Source organism: Anoplolepis gracilipes, chromosome 4, assembly GCF_047496725.1.
Source record: "Anoplolepis gracilipes chromosome 4, ASM4749672v1, whole genome shotgun sequence".
NCBI lineage: Eukaryota > Metazoa > Arthropoda > Insecta > Hymenoptera > Formicidae > Anoplolepis > Anoplolepis gracilipes.
The window spans coordinates 5,372,875-5,396,096 of NC_132973.1; the positions used below are offsets into that span (position 1 = coordinate 5,372,875).

At 36.1% G+C, this 23,222-nt stretch overlaps 1 protein-coding gene across 5 annotated transcripts in view; it reads right to left on the minus strand.

Annotated features, from left to right (window-relative positions):
• Positions 1-347: 347 nt before the first annotated feature.
• Positions 348-23,222, minus strand: part of LOC140664685 (multiple PDZ domain protein) — a 101,956-nt gene continuing 79,081 nt past the window's right edge. For 3 of the 5 annotated variants that reach the window (XM_072890034.1, XM_072890033.1, XM_072890036.1), the window contains 19 exons: positions 21,550-22,663; positions 19,845-19,949; positions 18,451-18,576; positions 12,143-12,319; positions 11,318-11,412; positions 10,616-10,832; positions 10,449-10,539; positions 9,922-10,118; positions 7,996-8,090; positions 7,824-7,890; positions 6,992-7,045; positions 6,791-6,892; positions 6,653-6,724; positions 6,410-6,563; positions 6,120-6,268; positions 5,634-5,792; positions 5,351-5,485; positions 4,140-4,313; positions 348-3,977 (listed from right to left, as the gene is read on the minus strand). In XM_072890034.1, the coding sequence (XP_072746135.1) occupies positions 4,143-4,313; positions 5,351-5,485; positions 5,634-5,792; positions 6,120-6,268; positions 6,410-6,563; positions 6,653-6,724; positions 6,791-6,892; positions 6,992-7,045; positions 7,824-7,890; positions 7,996-8,090; positions 9,922-10,118; positions 10,449-10,539; positions 10,616-10,832; positions 11,318-11,412; positions 12,143-12,319; positions 18,451-18,576; positions 19,845-19,949; positions 21,550-22,663 (3,280 nt within the window). In that variant the 3' untranslated portion in view covers positions 348-3,977; positions 4,140-4,142. The remainder of the gene's footprint in view (positions 3,978-4,139; positions 4,314-5,350; positions 5,486-5,633; positions 5,793-6,119; positions 6,269-6,409; positions 6,564-6,652; positions 6,725-6,790; positions 6,893-6,991; positions 7,046-7,823; positions 7,891-7,995; positions 8,091-9,921; positions 10,119-10,448; positions 10,540-10,615; positions 10,833-11,317; positions 11,413-12,142; positions 12,320-18,450; positions 18,577-19,844; positions 19,950-21,549; positions 22,664-23,222) is intronic. The other 2 variants (XR_012046487.1, XM_072890035.1) reach the window with 2 other exon arrangements.

The following is a 23,222-nucleotide window of genomic DNA, read 5'->3' on the forward strand; positions in this document are numbered from 1 at the left end:
CTTACCTGTGCAAATTAATATTACTTATGTCGTTCACTAAATAATGAGTAAAAATGGTGTAAAGAGATTATTTATGCAATAATAACAAACATTATTTACTACAACGTTGCAATTAATGCTTTTAATAGATCTCGGTGACACTTTATTCTTGTTCTATAATTATCAGTTTCTTTCTTACTCTCAGTAGTGCCGCGCTACGATGATCATGACGTCGACTGTAATAATCATAATAACAATAATCAGGATAATAATCATGAGCCGTTGGTTGTAAAGTGGCGTCGGATTATTTAATTTTGTTTACAATCCATGGGAAAAGAGAGAGAGAGAGAGAGAATAATGATAATATCTTTTATGTATTCACTTTCTTGCGAAACGCATTTAGGTCCCATTCGATCACAATGGGCGATCTATGATTTATTTCCTTCACGAGCCATTTTACAATCGCACGCTCGTATATGTAATATTATCAATAATCGTACAATTATATAATGTATATGTGAACAGAACTGTAACTATGAAGGACCTTCTCCCAAATTGTAGTCCGCGTTGAACGTCCTCGACTTGAAAGTTGCGTCTCGATATTGCGTGACATTAATCGCATCTCGATAAATTAATCGCAATATTCGAGGCCAAATTCAATTATACGATCGCGAAAGAATATTTTTAACGTTTTCTCGCAAAGAACAGAATAAAATGGCTGGAATTGTTTTAATTATTTCCCACTGACTGTAAACTCACACGCAACATCAGCGATCATATAATCGATGCGCTTTCTCAACAATCGTGTTCTCGCCAACAGCAAGAGTTTCCCGTTAGTCTCTCTTGTAACGTAACCCTGTAACGCATCCTGGGGATAAATATTGAATTTCACACTGTCGGCAATCTGATACCGAACGTTTTCGAAATAACGATTGAGAGACGCAACTTTAAACTCAGTGACGGAAAATACACGGGACCAGGAGTTCTCCAATGAATATTCAGGATTTCATTCCTTCGCACATTTAACGCTAGACGCATTATTCCTATAGTTTGTGTACAATCTTAAAGATGCATCGATAGAGGCACGAGCGACGGTAATCCGAGCGATTCTCGAGTGCCAAGACATTTTTTTAACATTGTACAGAAACGCGATAATTATACATCATTACCGGCTATACTCTATTAAATTTAATGGAATTTTGAATAAGATAGCTGTGCGAATAAATTAGAAATTTGAGCTTATCTTTTCTATTAAGGAAAAAAAATTCTAATTATAATAAATAATAAATAAAGATAAGTTATATAATAAATGAAAGCAAACATGAGCTTGTAATAACGAATATATGTAAATTAGAAAGCAGTATAGTTTGAAAAGTAAGTAAATGTAGTAAAAGTAGTAGGTTAATAAAAATTTTTTCTTTATAAAGAGGAAGAGGAAATAATTTTTTTTTTTTTTATAAAAGAGAAGGAAATAAATATAAAAAATATAAAGTAAAAGAGAAGCAGTTTTGCATAAATTAATGTAAAATAAATTTAAGGAGATAAAATAAAAAATTTACTGCACGCATCTTTACCTAATATTATCATATCTTTTCCATTAGTATAATGATCGTTCTCCGAACACCGTTCGCTTCGATTTTCAACGTCGTGCTTACATTAAGTTTGCTCTATTTTTCTCTGCTGTCTGAAAATTCAAATTTCAGTATACAATAATATATCTTATAAATATAGAATATAATAATTAAAATATTTTTCTATATAACTCGTTACAATATATACTATATACTATGTAATAATAATAACCGTAGACTAACAATTTTACGGATGATGATACTCGTTTTCGAGATATCGTCACGTCGTCCGAGACAGGAGATCGACGTCTTTTTTAACATATCTCGCTACGATAAACTATGCGAAATTCAAATGTAAAACGTTCAATCCACGAGAACGTGCAATCATTCATGCGATGAGAGATACGAATGACGCGATAAATAAACGTGTGTTCCGCGATTCCTATTATAGATTCTACATTATTTATATATATATATATATATATATATATATATATATATATATGTATTCGCGTGTATGTATACATATATGTATATATATATATATATATATATATATATATATACTTATTTATTTATATATATAATTTCACATTTTTTTCTCTCTGTATTTGTTTTTCCTCTTGCACACTTTGAAAATTTCCGTATTAATATATAATATTTATAGGACTAGTTATATATATGGTAGGTATATTTATTTTAACTATGTGTAGTTCTCAACAAGCCAGTCTAGCTTTGCGACGCGTCACCTGTCATCTGTCGTGACTTGAGACGAACGTCAGCATAAGAGCATAAAGAAAAACGCTTGAACACTCGGAATAATCCGCCATCCGTTGGTGTCGGCAAACGTCTCGCGATTATATTACGCTTCGGCGAGATCGTACAGGGATGATCTTGACACGAGAGGATGATCTCGCACGTCACCAAAGCACTTACTACCTAAGTGATCTCGCTCGACGCGACCGCTCCCCGCGATCGTCAGGCTCCTCTTATTACCTGTTATTATCTCTATAATTTTTTTTAGGCGGCATTTTATTTTATTAGCGATATAAATACATCATATACCGATGTACGAGTCGTCAACGATATTTGCGCGCGAGTTACGTCAAAGTTACACGCGAACGTCCTTTCGCGTTTAAGACTTAGGAAGTCGCGGATAGAGTAGTCTAATATATTTTATGTTACTATGTATCGCATCCCATTTCGTCTTTATTAATCTATAAATTAAGCTACATGTTTTACAAAATCGTTATCTATCTACCGATTTTATTAAACGGACGTGGCCGACCGGTGCATCTTATTCCTACGCGAAATTCTTGGATAAATGGGAAAATACACTTTTAACAAGGATATATACTCGAAGTTTCCTTAACTCGGGCGTATATTTTTTGACGTAGCTCGTACACCGTTCTCTCGTGCTTGTCTTATTAATATTGAAAAAAATACGGTATGCGACAACATATATATATATATATATATATATAACGTTACGTCAGCCATGATAATGGGAGCAGCCGTGACGCGAGCGAAAGCGATAATTAAGGCGAGAAATGCCGATCTTCGCGGGCGAGACTAGAATCTTATCTTAAAAAAAAAAAAAAAAAAAAAGAAAAGAAACGGATATATCCGAAAAAACGCGCACTATAATCGCATCTACTATTTGCTTGCCTTAAATATATTAGTTGTAGTACGAAACATACAAGCGAATTCGGTTTTGTATGAAGATATAAAGGGAGTGACATCGTATCTCTCCCAAGTGAAGAGAATAGATTTAAACGACGTTTCCCTTGATATACAGACTCGCCGAGATTATTATCGATTTACACCTGTCCTATTCTCCTCGTTATTATCGGTGATAACGTGTTTACTTCGCACTATATAATTATAACATATCATTATAGTGTGTGTGTGTGTGTGTGTGTGTTTTGTGTATATGTATATAAGACGATAAGATGTCGTATATCGGAGCTATATTTGCACGAGCACGAGCACCGGCAGACGGAATAATCATTTACACAAACTCGATCGATCGACGTTGACGAAGATTTTTTAATCGACTATCTGGCAATCGCGCGTTACAACGATTGATTCCTTCCGAGTTGGCTACAAAGCTTCTCCGTCAGCTCTAACAAAATGATACACATGCGTTATATAAATCGCCGCGCTTTATCGTGCTTTATCTCAGCTATCATTCTATTTTTCACTTCTCGTGTTGCACGCGAGTTCGAACGGCAAGATCGATTGGCGACGCTGGCGTGTAACTAATAGAGCTAGTCGCGCGATTTTATACGCGGCTCTCGTAACAAAGGTACTTATGGTTATTAAGACATTTTTTTTTTACCTATATATATCACACTAGAATCCACGGTGTCTGTAGATGCTTCTTCGTACGTCGGGACACGCATTGGGAGTTCCGCCCGCAGAACCCTGAAAAGTTCACTTTATTAACGCCAGTGCAAACACGTTCTTTTGGCGCTCGTTTCTTCAAATCGAAGATCGCAAAAAAAAAAAAAAAAAAAAAAAAAAAAAAATTCAATACATTTATAGAACTGTTTAGTTATCGAAGAAATGACGCGTTAATCTTATTACCTGTCATTGTTTGGCGGATTTATATCTAGCTAGCTTCAACTGCAGCGGATTGGATATCTTTAAATGAAAGGCGATGTCGTCGAAGGAAACGTCACGCACGTCCAATCCGCTGATCGTTATAAGATGATCGCCCTTGCAAATCTTGCCAGTTTCGATTGCCTGACCGCCTGGCATCTGAGAGAGAAGACGACGTTAGAACATGACGACGATAACATGAGTCACGATAATATCGCTTGTAGGAGAACGTGGGGTAAAACGACACCGCGGGATACAATGGTGCAGAGTCGATATCTTTTTACAGAGATGCTACCATGTCCTGAAATATGTTGCAATTATTGCTATTAGGTGTCTCTTTTTGCGTGCTGTTATCAGTGGTCGCAATATTTTTAGTTGAAATTTGTTATAAATTATTTAATGCACTTGCTGTGCTCTCCGCGACTGAGTTGTAATTCTTCGATATATTTACATAAGGTAAACAATGATAAAATTCTATTTTTTATTAAATATGTAAATACATATTATTAAAAATGTAAATACATTTATGTTTTAAAATGATCTTTTTTTATTAATTTCATACTGTGCCTATGTAAATATTGCGTAATTATAATTTTTTATATGATCAAAAGTAAATAAATACGTTTTGAGGCTTAATGAAATATTAGTCCACGAAATGTTGTACTTTTTATTTTTATACTAGAGAAAGAAAGAGAGTCTATACATAGATGCTGTCTTTCAAAATTAATATCAAAAATTATTACATTAGAGAATATTTTTCCATGTTTTAAAGAAAAAAATGTTTATTATAACAAGAGAATTGTTTTTATTTATTAATTTATAGTTATCATTTAAAAATACAAATCTATATTCTTATGTTCTATATATCATATTATAATATAAAACTTTTAAGAAGTTTTAGACATCAATGTTAATGAAATAAACAAGTTTTGGAGGTAGTCCATTATACCCCGCATGAAAAGCATGTCACGAAAATCTAGGCTTTTACTAAATCAATACTCTCGTCTATTTAAACGATTATTTTATAATAAACTTGTGTTTTTTCTTGTAGTAGATATTCCAAAGAATGTTTTTAGTAAAAAAGAGATCTATTTATTTTTTTTTAATATGTTGAAAACTTGCTCAATGCTTATGTTGGCCGTTCTACCCCACGTTCCCCTATAATGATAGAATTTCGAGTAAACGAGATTACATACCAGCTCCGTCACGTAAGCTCCCTTGCCGCTTCTAAACGCGGCGAAACAAATACCTGCACCTCTACCGCTCTTCTTCTGTATCTCGACCTCGTACTCCTCGGTTGGTTTCTCGTGACGCAACACCGTCATCGTGATCTGCAAACGAATGTGCCACGAGTTCGCTCGATTAATCCGAAACGATAATTTGCTAGGAGAATGTTAGAGCTCGAAATAGCCAGCTTTATTTTTCATATTCTCGATTAAGAGAAGAGAATGATTATTTTAAAAAGTACAAGTCACGTACAGTTCCGGAAGTAAGCTTCAACATCGCTTCCCGAGCTTTGTGGGACTCTATCTGTTTGAAACTCTCATGGCCTATACTGAGAATCTGATCACCGGCTTGTAACCGACCGTCCTTCCCGCCCGCGCCTTCGGGGAATACATCCAGGACGAACACCCCGTTCTGGAAAAAAAGTATTACGCATTAAAAAGTTACCGCAATAATTAGTATCGATATTTATTGATGTATGAAATCAATACATCAATATCTCCATCGTGACACTTGAGATATTTATAAAATATTATGTTTCACGCACATTTATCTGCGTATCGCGTCAATTTTTTTCTCTCATGTAGTTATTCTATGTTTACAATGCATATTTAACCGTTTCATAATTAAAAAAAAATTGTATATTAATTTAATTAAAATAATTAAAAAATCGTAAATTAATTGTAATGCAAAGTGTTTAAAGCAAAATATCATAGTTTAAAGATTATCGAATATGCTCACCCAGAGAGTATCAGAACCGCCAGCGATGAAGATACCTACGACCTGGTCCTTTTCTTTTTGAAACTCTATCGTCACTTCTTGACCGACTACTATCTGACAGGTTTTCGGATCCTGCCGAATTTTCTCAGACTCCGCTTCTTTGACAGTTGCTGATATTAGCAGCATGTAATAAGAGAGAATATAAAGACAGATCATAATTTTATAAACAAAATGTACGTGCGTAATTATGTTTTTCACGAGTTTCCATAAATCAAACGTAAAAATTTAATATACCGCGTCATCAAACTCACCCGGTGCACCTTTTTGTGGCGTCTTCTGTGCAATATCACCAGTCTCACTTGCAAGTTTAGGTTTATCTTTCTCCTTCTGTTCTACTTTATTCTCGTTAGGATTACAAACGGTCAACACAACAACACCCTGCGCTTTCTTTAATAACTCCGTAGCCTAAAGAAGCAAAAAAAAAAAAAAAAACTATGGAGTAAGCTACACCAAATAATTTTTTGCTCAAGAAAAAGGAAAGAAAAAATACCAACCTCATCATACGTACGCCCTAATAAACTATCCAGATTAACGGCCAAGATCATGTCACCCATTTTTAATCCAGCCTGCAATATTGTAAAGAGTTTCGGGTTAAAATGGGATTTCCGAGGCTCGTATGAGCGAGAAATTACCTGTTCTGCGGCACTGCCATCTTGAATATCCGACACGAAGATACCCTGTCCCACGGCCAGATGTTTCCCTTCGATGATCATTATACCTAGACCATACGGACTCTACAAACGATACAATTGATGATTAAAAATTTATTGACACATCGGACGAAATATTCCATTGATGCAATCAGCTTTGCCTTATTATTTATAAATACTTGCCTTCTTTATTTGTACCTCACGGACTCCCTTGTACTTACTGAAGCTCGTAAAGTTCTGAAATATAATAGTTCGTCACTTTATGGCAATATCATGTGCACTTACGTCGCATGCATTATCGTAGTTATATCGTTTGAGACATGTTCTGTGTATAGAAATTATGCGAGTCGAACAGTGTTGTTTATGATAATCAGGTGCAGGTGAAATTATGATCATGTTAGATCGAAGTAGTCGAGGCATATCGGCATATTTTCATGATCTTGCGATTTCGAGAAATCGGTGAAAGCAACGATGTTAATATCTATCATAATAAGTATGGAGTGTCATATAAATACATCTCGACGCGAAAGTCAAATATCTCGATAAGAAAGTTTCGAGATTTTTAAAAAGATTCGCCAATGGATGTGAATGTAATCAAAATTTTTGTAGGTGATAATCGTCTTTTTTTCACGTAAGAAATCATGAAAGAAGCAAAAAATTGTTTCAAGCACTTTTCTTGAGTCCTTGTGAGGAATCTATGTCAATTATAATGAAATTACATGATTCACCGAAGACATATCCTCCTCGTGATAAATACCAATTGATGTTAAATTGAGTATTTATAGCAATCGTTATTTAAGAATGATATTGATAGCAATTATACGTTCATCGATCATTTATGTTTACTATAGACTATTATGCAGCATTTCTGTACATTATTTTAATTGCGCGATAAACGTATAGATTTGTATTAATCGTTTCCCAACGACTTGATATTCTGTGAAAACTACAACCGGCCATGCACTATCTCGAAGAAGATAACAAGATAAAAAATACACGATGTAAACTGACTTACGTCATCCAAGGTTGGTGGAAATTGAACTATTGGTTTTACGGCGATGTCATCGACAGCCTTCGATCTTCTGCAACCGGGACAGGCGAAATCCGTTTATAGTTTTAATGAATTTTGTTATACATGCCATCTACGTCACGCGTTATACATCACGGAAAAAGCTCTTATGTCTCACCGATAAACAATGATCTTGAAGCGAGTGCCGGGTAAGCCTTTGATGAGAGCGGATGCGTTCAAATGACACCGTCCTTGCAACACGCAACCGTTCACCTGAATCAAATCGAACGAAAAATAAAGTTTTTTTTTTTTTTTTTTTTTTCCGTCATTTGTATCGACATGCGAAACGAAATGGAAATTTATTGCAAAACGTGTCATAGCAACTTGTGAAATTTGAATTGACAAAAATATGTAAAATTTTTTTGATCATTTTATTTGAGCAAGAAAAAGACGAAATAAAGTTGGTATAAGATATAAAGTAAGGATATACGTTTTTTTCGAATAAGAGAATTGTTTTGTTTTTTTCATACTTTTTTTTAATTTAGATTTTTAAAAATTATAACCTCTCTATTTATCGAATATGCTTAATAAAAACATTGCTTAATAAATCATTTAATAAAAATGTCGAAGCGTCAAAGATCTAGTTAGATGTATATAAGTACTACAAAAAAATTAAAGGACCACTTTCTTTCATATGAAAGAAGGCCAATTTCCAAGTAGTTGTAACATCCTTAACAATAATCGGAATAAAATCAATCAAAAAGGATTTCAAAGCTTGAAGTTCCTAGTTTTAAAATCTTTAAATGAATTTTATTTCTTTATATTTGTTACAAAATTACGTTGTAAGAAAGCAACGACCGTCGATTGAACAAATTTTTCAAAAGTTTGTTCAAGAATACTGAATTAAAAAAAATTCTGGCACGATTTCATTAATTGTATTTTAAAGAGCAGAGTTTTAGCTTTAATTTCTTTTTTTTAACAAATGTTCTATGATTTTTTTTTCGCCGAGATAATCATTATTAAAGCAAAATCGAGCTATTGACTTTGAACGCTTATAACTAGTGAAAAAATGATCGTACAATAATTATTAAAAAAAACAATTTAAAGAGAAAAGTTAGCACTTTAAGATGCTCATATCGTTTTTTCAATCATTATTCATTTTTGAAGCTTAATTGTTACTTAAAAATCAAGTAAAAATTGCACTTTTATCTTTTTTTATTTAAATCAATGAAAGTTAATTTAATCAAGTTTATCTAATCAACGAAAAAACGCTATAATTTTCATGAACTCTACAACATTTACAAGTAAAAAGCATTCCAGTTACTCGTACAAAAAGCCGAATTGTTAAGTTTTTTTCTCTATAGATTTCAAAAACTTAAATTAATAATTATTGTAGGATCATTTTTTCAAGAGTTATAAGCGTTCCAAGTTAATAGCTCGATTTTGCTTTAATAATAAATATCTCGGCGAAAAAAAATTATAGAACATTCGTTAAAAAAAGAAATTAAAGCTAAAACTCTGCTCTTTAAGATGTAATTAATGAAATCATCCTAGAATTTTTTGTTCATTCGGTATTCTTAAACAAACTTTTGTTCAATCAACGGTCGTCGCTTTCTTACAATGTAACGAAAAATATTTAATAGAAAAAATTCACTTAAAGATTCTAAAATTAAAAACTTCCAACTTTAAAACGCTTTTTTATTGATCTTATTTCGATTATTTTTAAGAAAGTTGCAACTACTTGAAAATTGACCTTTTTTTATATGGAAAAAGTGGTCCTTTAATTTTTTTGCGTAGTGTATATTTGGAAAAAATTCTAAATATTGTAATTAGTAACACTAGGTTTTTTATTTCAATTATTTTTTTTTAATACAATATCTCTACATTACTCTTTAAACTTACTTGAACTTTACTTACTTAAATGCATGTGTGTCTCAAGCACATTTAAGTATTATTGTTTCACAGAAAATTATACAAACAAATTAAACAACATGTGAAACGAAAGTTGCGTAAACAATCTGGTAAAGGAACCACCAGGAATCGTCATATGAAGAACCGCAAATGGCGAGTCGTAAAAAACGAGAGAAAAGTAAGAGATGCCTACCTCTAATATCTCGTCGCCGATGAGGAGTCCGCCGTTTTTATAGGCTATACCTTTCGGATTGAGGCCACAGATAAACACCGCCATTCTGTTTCTGTCCTTATGTCCGGCCAAGGAGATACCCAATCCTCCCCTGCCCCTCTCGAGGATAACCATCAGTACTTTATGTCCGAGATTCTGATACTTCTTCTGTATCTTCTCTGCAAAATTTAAAAAAGAAAGAAAAGCAATTTCATGCAATGTACATTAATCGATCATTGTGTAATGCATCCGATGCAGACTTGTTGGATTTCATGTGCTTGCGATTAAAATTATCCCTCTCACAGTGTGTAGATGGATAATCGGAGATGCAGTAAAATTGGATTTTGCTACCATTATCAGCGACCGCCACGTAACCAACGATGCGATCGCATAGAATGTGAATATTGATTTGGTACGTGACGCAAATAGTATATAAATACCACGATTCTCTCAATTGTTTCCCCGATCGCGGTTTCCTCGATGCTACATTTAGCACAAATCGCACTCACTGATTGTGTAACCGAACTCGTCCTCTTCTTCCGGATCCGCCTCGATTTCCGCCTTTGTGCGCCTCACGTTTCCGGCGCTTTTTCTCGAGATCTAAGTCAAGCCATTTTTATAGCGCGTTACATCATCGTCCTTGCGAATCGAGAGCCTATCGGTTACGTTCGGTTACCTCGATGCCGCTCTTCGTGTAGACGTTGCCCTCCAGCATGCGAGTGTCCTCCTCGTCCTCGTCCGAGCTTTCGTCCGAGGAATACTTGGGCTTCGCGGTGGGTTCTGCTGGGGAAACGACATGGTCCTCTCGTTCCTCGCTCACCTCGCGAAGGATACCCGGCGGGTTCACCGGGGGCGAAGGGGCTGTTTTTCGAATTGACTTCTTCATGGAGGATCTGAGACACGATAACAGATTCGCTTTTGTAATTCGCAAGAAAATTTAAAATTGACTTTTGAATGATGCGAAAAATGGCAAAGATGATCACACTATCTCTGCGATTTTTTAATGAATTGAGTAATTTTTAAAAATGCTTTTTTCATAAATAAGAGCATATATTAATCGATTAATTTCCTTTATTAAATTAATCGATAACATAAATAATTGTGATTAATTTAATCAGTAAATGAAATGTATTATTAAATAATCGATTTAGATTTCAATGTTCAACTAACATTAAAAATTCGTTCCATTTATTTAAATACTGTTTAATAATAAACCTTATTCATTAATTAAATTAATCATAATTATTTATGTTATTTAATTAATTTAGTCGAGGAAATTAATCGATTAATATATACTCAACACTGTTTTTATAATGATAGTTTTCTAAAGATCTCAATTAAAAGCAAAAGAAAAAATAAAATCTCCCTTTAATCATACCTTCGTGAACTGGGAACTGAGCCATCTGAACTTTTCGAACTTTGTCTTTGGGAATCTCCGCGCGAGCTGCTTTGAGTGTCGTCCTCAAGTCCTGACTACGCAACAAATAAACATTTTGAAAAGCAGATAACTTTTCTGTATTGGTAAAATATTGTAATACTCTCGCGAAGATGACATAAACGCTGTAATGCAATCTTTTTAAGAAGTTAAATGCAAATATCAAAAGATACACATTGTTTACATACATGAAATAAATATTTACAAACCGTGTGGATTAATTAAAATGATCCGCATTTAAAGCTCACATATGTAACAAGTACGCGATTATAGTAATCGCGTAACCGCATTCATTAAATTATGACAAAAATATACTTTGCCGTCATGCGGAAAAAAAAACTGCAGTCCGTCGATTCAATTAAAGAAATTAATTAGCGCGGAACTCGTAATTCTCCTGGCGCGTGAAACTCCCCCTTTGCCCCTCTATTCTAGTCTTTTCCCATTTACCAATTAGTGCAGCAATTGTATTTGTCCCTAATGCTTGACGAATTCGCGGGAAGTAGATTGGAGAAACGAATTGTGCGACGCAAACTGCATTTGTTTTATCGGATTTGCTATAAATTGTTAAAGTCTATTCTTCAACCTTTACAATAAAAAAAAAAAAAATATATCAACAAAGACAATCATTCATTAAAAAAAAAAAAAAAAAGATTTCATCCTTGAAAATTTTGATTATTGCTTAATGCAAACGGTGACACACCTCGTTATATTTGCATATAATTATAAATTCGAATCGAGAAGACGTTATATGTATATGAGGCAACCGACCTGTATCACTTCTGGTGTGATGGATCTCGCTGGCGAAACCGGCGGTGGTTTACGGCGAAAGGAGGCCGTCGGCGTTCCAGGGCTGATGCCGGAAGACGGCGACGTATGACTCTTGACAGTCTGCCTCCGGGCTTTGGTATCTCTTTCCTCTTGGGTGGTGCTGCCGTGCTCCGGGCTCTGCAACAATTTCAAGATTCTCTCTTCCGCACGGAAATCCTTGGACGCATGCACGCAAACCAGCTCAAATTCGTCCCAATTTAACGTTACCTTCAGTAACGCTTAAGCTCTATTTATTACATTCCATTTCCGATATTAAAAGAGATACTACGCATAACATTATATTAATGCGAAAAAAGTATATATAGAATTGCACTCACAAATTGAAACGTGTCCTTCGAACAATTAAATGTCATTAATTTTATTCATCGAACAAATAAAGTCATAATAAAATACGAGACGAACAAAATATATATATTGTATATATATATATATATATATATAGGGGAACGTGGGGTAAAACGGCACCGCGGGGTACAATGGTACAGAGTCGATATCTTTTTACAGAGATGCTACCATGTCATGAAATATGTTGCAATTATTACTATTAGGTGTCTCTTTCTGCGTGCTGTTATCAGTGGTCGCAATATTTTTAGTTGAAAGTTGTTATAAATTATTTAATGCACTTGCTGTGCTCTCCGCGACTGAGTTGTAATTCTTCGATATATTTACATAAGGTAAACAATGATAAAATTCTATTTTTTATTACTGTAAATACATTTATGTTTTAAAATGATCTTTTTTTATTAATTTCATACTGTGCCTATGTAAATATTGCGTAATTATAATTTTTTATATGATCAAAAGTAAATAAATACGTTTTGAGCCTTAATGAAATATTAGTCCACGAAATGTTATACTTTTTATTTTTATACTAGAGAAAGAAAGAGAGTATACATAGATGCTGTCTTTCAAAATTAATACCAAAATTATTAAAGAATATTTTCCATGTTTTAAAGAAAAAAGTATTTATTATAACAAGAGAATTGTTTTTATTTATTAATTTATAGTTATCATTTAAAAATACAAATCTATATTCTTATGTTCTATATATCATGTTATAATATACAACTTTTAAGAAGTTTTAGACATCAATGTTAATGAAATAAACAAGTTTTGGAGGTAGTCCATTATACGCCGCATGAAAAGCATGTCACGAAAATCCAGGCTTTTACTAAATCAATAATCTCATCTATGTAAACTATTATTTTAAAATAAACTTGTGTTTTTTCTTATAGTGGATATTCCAAAAGAATATTTTTAGTAAAAAAAAAGATCTATTTATTTTTTTTAATATGTTGAAAACTTGCTCAATGCTTACGTTGGCCGTTCTACCCCACGTTCCCCTATATATATATATATATATATATGTGTGTGTGTATATTTAAATTTATATCTTATGCAGAGTTTTTTGTCTATTCAATTGTAAAATAGGACACCTATACGATGATAAAAGCTGGACGACATTAAGCAGTTTACGAGCTATTATATTCTACGACAGCTCAGTCTGGAGACACTTATACGGCAACGGTGAATCTTTTTTAATGCAAAAAGAGAGAAGAAATTGAAGAAGTAAAGAAGGAATATATGTTGCGGATAATGTTCCACGCACAGAATTGTTTCGAAGATCTATACTTATTTTAGCAACGCGACGTAAACTGCGCAGAGCGCCTGGTCAGAATGAATTAGTACAACGAAAATATTTGCTGAATGTCTTGAATTGTTGCCAAAGTAACTGCAATTGAGTAAGTTTAATTCCGTAACGCGTAAAACGAAATCAGCGACGTGTATTTTTAATTCTCTCGACTTCTTCTCTTCATTTCTCTCTACAGGAAGTATATAATCAAAGTTGGAAATCGATCGTTTCGAAAAGATTACGATTTCGTTATAAACAATGTAAAAAATTATAGAGTACTGATAAAACGCTGTATGACTACAGATGTAAACATTGATTGAAGTAAACATTTGTAAGATATAAAAATTATTTATATGTCTCTTATACATATATCAATTTTATATATGTATGCACTTTTCGAAGTAATCGATTAAAATATGTGAACAAGGCTTGCTGCACATTCCACGGGACAGATATAGAGGAGGCGGGAAAAATTGCTTCTGTTTTCGATACTCTCTCAATGAGTAAATTAAAATTAAATAATTAATTATGGCGAATTTTTATCGAATATGTAAAAATATATTCAACGCCGTTAAATTCGACACGTATTCGTTTCTTCGATATAAATAATTTAGTTACATAATGTTTGCTGATTAATTTCCTTTTTGTGTTGTTTGAGATCAAACATGTGCTATCAAAGAATGATCACGTGGCGATAATTGAAACTAAATACAGCAATGCGTGAATCGCCAAATAAAAACTGAAATTGATCAGCCTTAACTCTCGTCAGACATATTGCGAAATATTATTAATTTCCAAATTCTCTTCTTGTTTAATCAATCAAAGATAAATGTGTAAAATACATGTGTCGCGAGGTAGTTTCCCGGTATTACTCAACGTTCAGTCTCAAGGGTCTTCCAAAAGCACGCTCGTGCTTTCTATATCGTAAACTAAAATAACCCCGGTTTACGACACGATTTACAGTTCGAGGAACAGCACATGTTACACTCGCACGAACGCACAAATGTCGATACGATGCACCAGTTGCACGTCGCGCGATCCCACGCGTGGGTGCGCCGACGAGAGTTAAGAGATCATGTTTGACAGGTCGTGGGAATAAAAGAAAAAGAAAAAAAACGTGAAATTCCGCATAATAACGTACGACGAAGGTGACGCATTTGCGTCCAAAGAATCGGTGCATCGCGCCAATCCTCGTGACAATTCGAGCCGAATGACATCGAATCAACACCACCGTCGACCGGGCGGTTTCGTGCACGAAACTGAAGTTCTTGCATGCGAGCAACGGGAACGGAGAACGGGGGATGGCGTTGTTCATACGGTACGGGGGCGCATCGGTATATCCGCGGGGGTGGGAGGAGGGAGGAAAGGAGGCAAGGTGAGTCGATGGTCCATGGTGTCGATGATGAGCGCGCTCGGTCGCAACGAAACGTGAACCACTCTTTTCCGGCGAACCGCGTCAACCCCCTGACTCTCTGACTGGCGAGTGCGACCCTTCTCCCGCTTATATCTACCTCCTGTCCCGATAAAGGTGCGTTCAGTTGAAAAAATTAACAATTGGAAAGAGTTTGTATTCATTTTGGCTAAGTTAAATCTGAAAATACATCGACAAACATTCGAGCATGATGTGATTGAAAGATTTGCGCAAATTATCCAATTAACCCTTAAAGGTCACACATGGGTCGCTTTGATCCTATTGATATTTTAACAATAGAATATCCCGTAGCTCTTAATCCATAAAAAGGAAGAGATAAAATTGTTTTTAACTTTGTACATGGTTAGGTTATTATTTACAAATGTCAAGGAATATATATAAATATATAATATAATTTTTTGTAGATTTTTTTTCAAACACTATGAGACCGTTAAAATTGCAACGAAACATTGTGACTCATATGTGACCAGGAAGAGAGGAAAAAAAAAATTTGACCTACAAAGGTTAACATTGTCATGTCGTTATATGCAATTAATTTAACAAGGGCATTTTTAGCAACGGGGTTTTATAAATGGAATCAGAAAAAAATGGCGTAAAAATTTTTTAAATGATAAATTGTCATCGATAATACGTACGAAATTGCATTATTCGGTTATTCAAATTAATCGATGACGAAGACTTTCGTCTTGTGATGTAATCGATGGCTCGCCAACATTGTCTGAACGCGTCTTTACTATCATCTTCCCACCTCTCATCTCTCCTAACTTTGCATATCTCCATCGTCGTGTCTCTCGGTCGCTCTCTCTCTCTCTCTCTCTCTCTCTCTCTCTCTCTCTCTCTTTCTCTCGGAATATTCTATCCCTCTCCATCCCTCATCACGGAGATTTATTGGAAAGTTCGACCCCGGTGCATCGTACGCGTACAAGAGCTGTTACCGATAATGGCTCTTTGCACATTCTCTCTCTCTCTCTCTCTCTCTCTCTCTCTCTCTCTCTCTCTCTTGGCTTTGTCCTCTCATTCCATCTCATTTTTTTGCTCTTTCACCTTGCGCTTCTTCTCTCTTTCTTTGTTTTTCCACCTCTGTTGTTCACGAGCGTGTATGTATCTCGATATCGCCATTTTCCCTGCATCGACGGTTTCGAGGGAATACGCTCGATTGAAATTGGAGGAAGTTATGTCGTTTTCAAAGAACGTCAATTGTAACCGAGCCAACCGCTCCGGCTACGACAAACAAGAGTGTCGTCACACTTGACACCTATGTCGAAGCGATATTTAACAGTACGAATCAAAAAGAACTGTATCCGAACCGGTTTCGATTCAAGCTAATTTTGAAGTATCAAAAAATAGGTCGTGCTTTTCGGTAGAGCCAAAAATAGCGCGGCTGTTTATCGAGCCTATCCACGAGCAGGAAATTATAAGACTCATCAGTTCGCAGTCGAGCATGTGTATTTGAATGCCTGAAAAAATTTTAGTTCCGGGGAAACTCGGTCTACGCTGGATGCACAAAAGTCGTTAAAGTTAGAATAGAGATACAAGGTAAATCAATTTTACCGTCTAAAGATTACGAGCTCGAGTCCAAGAGACTATTCGCGCAAACTACGATGAGTTTATCGTCCACCACGAGAGCAAAATCTCGCGCTCGCGCGTCATATGGGATGAGCGGAGAATAAACGTGACACAATCGGAAAACGGCGGATATTAAATTTATATCAGCGACACGTAGCGTTACTTCGGATTCGATACATAAAGGATATCGAAAACTTTCTTATCGTACCGTGGCTGAGTTTCAACAAGCTCGACATCGTAAAGATTCGCGATCGACTAGATAAAATTCGCGTAGAAGGATAATAAAAGTTGCCGATAGAGAGAACTGTTTGCGTTACGGTTCCCTATACGAAGTTTTCCCTGTCTCTACCGTATATCGTTGCACACTTGCATCGCACAAGCACCGCCTGCATCCAATTTCGCCTAATGCGCGTCTATCGGCGACGCTGTGGAAGCAGAACGGCCGTTGCAATTCGGTGACATTACGGAGTTCAATTTCATCCTGCACGGGACCACGAGGAACTGCGATAACGCACCGGAATCGATCGTTTATACGAGATTAATTGCGGGCTAAAACTTTTGCACTTTGCGAATCGAGTTACCTCAACAGTACAGAGAGAGAGAGAGAGAGAGAGAGAGAGAGAGAGATTTATAATGGTGACCTCTCGTTAAAGTGCACAAATGTGGCTTTTCGTGCATACATTGTCATTAAACGCGAGAGCAAAATGTTATATAATAATTGATATATAGGTTAAAGTGTACAAAGTATTAATTGTAAATTGTCAGATTACAGTTTGTTGAAATTTGCGTATTAAAACTTTTGATGTGTTAAATATTTGTTACAAGGATTTTCAAAGGAGATTTAATAGTCAAATGTAAATTAATCCGATACTCATATCATTATTTTTATCACTTATTATTGTAAATTAATATTAAATCTTAATAATAAGTTTTTTGATTGATTAAATATATTAGTTTTACTTCTCCCTATAAAAAAAAAAAAAAAAAAAAAAACACCCACGCATATCGATCGTATTTTAAATTATCTTTGCAGATTACAGAACATAAAAAAGGCAAGCTTAGATGAAAAGTTGCAAACTATAAAACGACGTGTAAATGTACAAGAATTGCCAGAATAAAGTAATGTCATAAATTTCAGTGGTCGTAAAGGATTTGCGCTGCGCGTTGTGAATTTATTTCCCTCAGGAATGTAGATACTTTTTCACGAGTCAGGATAAAGCTCACAATTAGTTTTAATAGGTACATAACGCAAACCTCGCGAAATTGTGATAAGCAACGAATTTTAAAAGGAAAACTTATTTTCCTCAGCCATTTTTTTCGTGACCAGAATCGCGATCGTTGCCGTCACGCGAAGCGAACGATTTATGTTGCCTTTCATATCTTTATATAGATCAAATTTGTCATTGTTGCAACATTGGAACGGTCAAGTGTAATGGAAATTACGAATACGTAACACACAATAGGAAATATTTGCATATGTAACGAATATAATACGACTGTCGATACGAGAGCAGGGTTCTCTTCGTTTCACGACCAGCCAGTTTTTGACTGGTGGAATTTCTCGAGTCCGGACAAAGAAAACACATTTGATATTCCTGGTCGTGACCAAGATCTCACCAGATGCACTAAAGACTGGACGAGGAGGCAGACAGGATTTCCGGCGGCTTGTATAACTTCCACCGCACGCTCGTGCGTACTATGCCGCAGATCGACGCCGTCCACCTCAATTATTCTATCTCCGATCTGAAAGCACATATGTCAGAGGGCAAATTAAATCGAACACGGCGATCTCATGGCACACAATCACAGGCTGTTGAATCTTAATACCGCTTAATTTACAAAGGAAGGAATTGATAGAAATATATCATAATAACTTTGATGATTGAAAAAAAAATTTAAGTTACAATCCCTTTTAATCTTTGTGAATTAAAATGTGCGATTTAACATATACAAATATAACAAGGTGTCCCATTTTAATTCTTCCAGTAAAATATCTTGAAAAATATAGAAAATTCGAAAAAATGTTTCAAACAAAAGTTGTATGGTTTCTGGGGGGGGACATAAGATGGTGCCATCAGTTTGACCTTGAAGAGTTACATGAAAATCACGTGAAGGTCATTTTGAACTTCTTACATGGAACACCCTATATATTTTTGCATATTCTTGTAGCTGACTTCGAGAACTTTCCAAAACACTATGATGAAATGTTTTTTCATTAAACACTTTTCGAGTTATAGGGCTTCAAAGTTGCAATATTTTGACATAAAATACAAGATATCTCGTAAAATATTCATTTTTCGATTATCTTACCCTAATACTTTTATGCACAGAATAACGAGACAAATCAATTGGCGTAATTAAAACACATAATTATGTTAAAGTAAAAATGTGTAACTGCTAGTTGCAAATTCAGATTTTTTCTCAAAGATAACTATGTGTTTTCTTTACACCAATTGATTCGTCTCATTATTCTGTGCATAAAAGTATTAGGGTAAGATAATCGAGAAATGAATATTTTACGAGAGATATCTTGTATTTTATGTCAAAATATTGCAACTTTGAAGCCTTATAACTCGAAAAGTGTTTAATGAAAAAACATTTCATCATAGTGTTTTGGAAAGTTCTCGAAGTCAGCTACAAGAATATATAACAAAAAAATAGGGGATGCCATTTAAAAAAATTGAGGTGACCTTCACGTGACCTTCAAATGACTCTTCAAGGTCAGACCAACGGTACCATCTTATGGCCCCCTCGAAACCATACAACTTTTGCCTGAAACATTTTTCTCTCCCAGGCTTGGTTTTCGAGATATTCGTCTGGAGGAATTAAAATGGGACACCCTGTATATTGTTAACACGATCAAATCTCAATTGAAACGTCAATTCCGCTTTGTTGTATTATATTTTTCTAGTCTTACAATCACCCAGATAGAGAAACGAGAGGTTCAAATAGGTCAAAGCGTGGAAAGATACAATTTTCGCGATTGAAGTGCGAAGGAAAAACCGCGTTACCTTGAGACCGCCGGTTCTACCGGCCGGGCTGTTCGGCAGCACATTCTTTATGAATATCCCGGAGATATTCTGGGACTTACTGGAGCTGCCGTTGTGCAAATCAACCTGAAACGAGAAATCGATCATCGTTTAATGTCCCGCTAAACGAAGTGCAATCAACGGAGCCGTGATTGGTCGATTCACATAGATTAAGTCGCAGTTAAATTTAATCAAAGCCTCACGCTGGTCTTCAACTTCGTTAACTCCAAGAACCTCACGTCGAACATCAGTATTTGAGACAGAGCCCCCCCGGAGTGGCCCCCCCCCCATGATTTCCGATCCGATATCCGTCCAATTTCCCCCGGTCATTTATTCTCATTAATCTCTCGTTGCTTTATCGCCGCATCGTCAACAAGTGTTAATGGAATTAAAGCATTTATTCGATACCACAATTCAGCGGGCAACGAATAATCGATTGCATCTACCGAGTAGAACGAGGGGTACAAACGTATCGATATTTAATTAGCAGCGAATTCTATTCTGCGATTGTTGCATTATCTATCGATGAATTATAATCGGGCGCGCGTGCGTAATATCAATTATCTGTAACCAGGGGTGGAAAATAATTGTACGCGATTTAATTGAATACAGAGTTGCATTATCCAAATAATGCACAATATTCCGATGGTCTGTTTGAAACGTAATTCCAAAGAGCTTTCAAGGTAACGGGAAGGGAAGGGGAAAAGGTCGCCAAAACCAAAGCCGATGATCCTATTATGTCATCTTGTTGGCTTAATGTTGGAAAAGTGTAGCCAGCGCGATGTGTCGCGTATACGATGTGTATCGCGGGACGACATAATGTATATCGATAAAGCAACTTAATGTATGTCGATAAAGAATCCATTGATTAGATTCATAACCAACACTCTCGATATCCCAATTAATAAAAGTTTTTAACCTCGCGTCGCGAATTTATTCGCAAAATCAGTGAAAGACCGGACGTCCAGCGAAAGTCCCGAATATGCGTAGGTATGTATCGGTTTTAGTAAGACCTAATATTAATTATCGGCCTGAATTATTAGGTCATCAATCATGCGATGTGGGCGAAATAGAGATCTGTCAAGCCATCTGTTTCAACTAGCAACCATCCAGTGGGTTCGACCTACTTCGCTAACTCTGTCCAAATGTCTCGATAGCTGTCGTAACATTCCCAATTTTAAAGGCGAGCTATAAAATAGCGCGGTAATATCGGCGAACCAACTCTCTCGCTTATATTCTCAGCTATATTCGTGCGTGCTAATAAAAGAGATATGAAAAATTGCGGTTCGACACGACCGCGCGTGAGAACTGGCCAATAATTCAGAATTATCTGCATCGATCGAATCACTGGAATTCATAAAAATAAATTTTGCAACTACATATAAATATGTATACGTATGCGTAAAATACTCGTTCGTTGTAAATCTGAAATTAATCTTGTAATAGCAATTCGAAGTATTAAATTGATTTAGCTGGAGATAAAATTTTGAAAATAATTGTAATTAATATAATTAGAAAACGTTAATGAAAAAATATATTCTTAATTAAGATGTAATATAAAACATATTCATTTCATTAAATATTTCTCGTAAGAAAATGTAAATTTCTGTTTTCCCTTTATCAGGTTTTATCGTGAAAAAAATAACGTAATCAAATTGTGTCGCACTATTATTTAATTATATCTTACCTTCCCACCGACGATGCTGAGTCCTAAGCTGGTCTTCGGTTCTCTGTATATTTCCACCAATCTTTCGGGACCCCAGTGCTTCGACCAGGTGACGTCGCCATCGTGCTCCCTATGCGTGACGGTCATGTCCCCCTTGCCCTCCACGAAGACGACTGTCGGGAACTTGCGCGGTGAACTTAAACTCGAGGAGGGCGAGCTCTCGGTCTTCTTGGACGTCGAGCTGGCCGATCTGCTAGGATACGTGCGTTCTGGATGATCGGTGCTCGTTTGATCAGTCTCGAGCAGCTCGTCGTCGCTGCATTGGATCGCCTTTGATTCTTGATAGGTTTGTACTTCGACCTCGCGTCGCGGACTGCGCAGGACGTCCTCCCGAGAGGAGGATCTTGATCTGTCGGAGAGGTCCTCCGGAATGCACTGGATGCTCTTCGACTCCTGTGTCTGTTCCGATCTGGTGGGGCTGCTTACAGCGGCGTTCGCGAGATCACCCAAGTCGTCCAACGAGCACTGGACGCTCTTGTTCTCGCCCTGGGTCTGCGTCTGCACTTCCCGCCTCGGGCTCTGAAAGTATTTGCGGCTGACGTGGAAGGGGCTGATGTTGGGCGCTTCCTCGTCGCAAGGACTCACGCTCTGCTCGGGGCTGCACTGCGTGCCTTTCGATTCCTGCACGGTCTGCGTCTGCACGTCGCGCTTCTCCTTAGGCGAATACTGTGTCTCCTTGAAGCTATGTTCGACCTCGTCGAGGCTCTCCTCGTAGACCTCGCGCGTCCAGCTCTCGGGGACTGTTGTCAATAGATCCTCCAACGAGGAAGTGATCACCTCGTGGAACAGATGATCCGATTGGCTCTCGAGCGTCTGGCTCTGATATTCCAAAGAGTGCTCTTTGCAGATCAGATTGTCCTCCTCGTGTTTGCAGATTAATTCGTCCAATGGCGATCGTTTTTCTCGCGAAGGTGTCTGTCCATAATCACGAGCTTCCTTGGTCTCTTGCGACGATGGTTCCTCTTGTTTCTCTCTTTTTCGAAACTCCTGCGCTGGAGTCGCAACTTCGCTTAAAGGAATCGCGAGGTCCTTCGGCACGCGGACTGATCCTTTGGATTCACGTCGACCTTGGAGGCTTGAGAAACAAGGAAAACTAGAGGTCAGAACGGAAGCAGTGCGGTTGCGTGATTACCCGACGGCTTCGTGTAAAGCGACAGAAACTGCTGACACGAGGCTGTCGTGGCAATAAATGAATCTTCAGCACGTTGTCGTAATGGAAATTCGATCAGGTTTGCGTGCAATTGGTTTCTTTAATTACAAATGATCCGCTTGCTACGTAATCAGCCAAATATAAAAAGGCTGGTATGAAATTATTCAATATCGTCGAACACTTGCCTCGACAGATAAAAATAAAAGCAATTATTAATTTATCTTCGGATTATTGCTTTCTCTTTATGATAGGTAAACCAAATTAAAATGATTTCGTCGATTGAAATTCTTTCTGATCTACCGGTAAAAATATATAATCTAATTAATAATATAAATCTATGTAAATAAAAGTTAATAATATAAATATATAGAAACAAAAATAGAAATTTATGATAAAATCGAAAAATTTAGAAAAAAATTAGAAATGTAAATCATACGAAACATGTGTATCTTTAATTGACTTGAGTATATTTACAGAAGCTTGC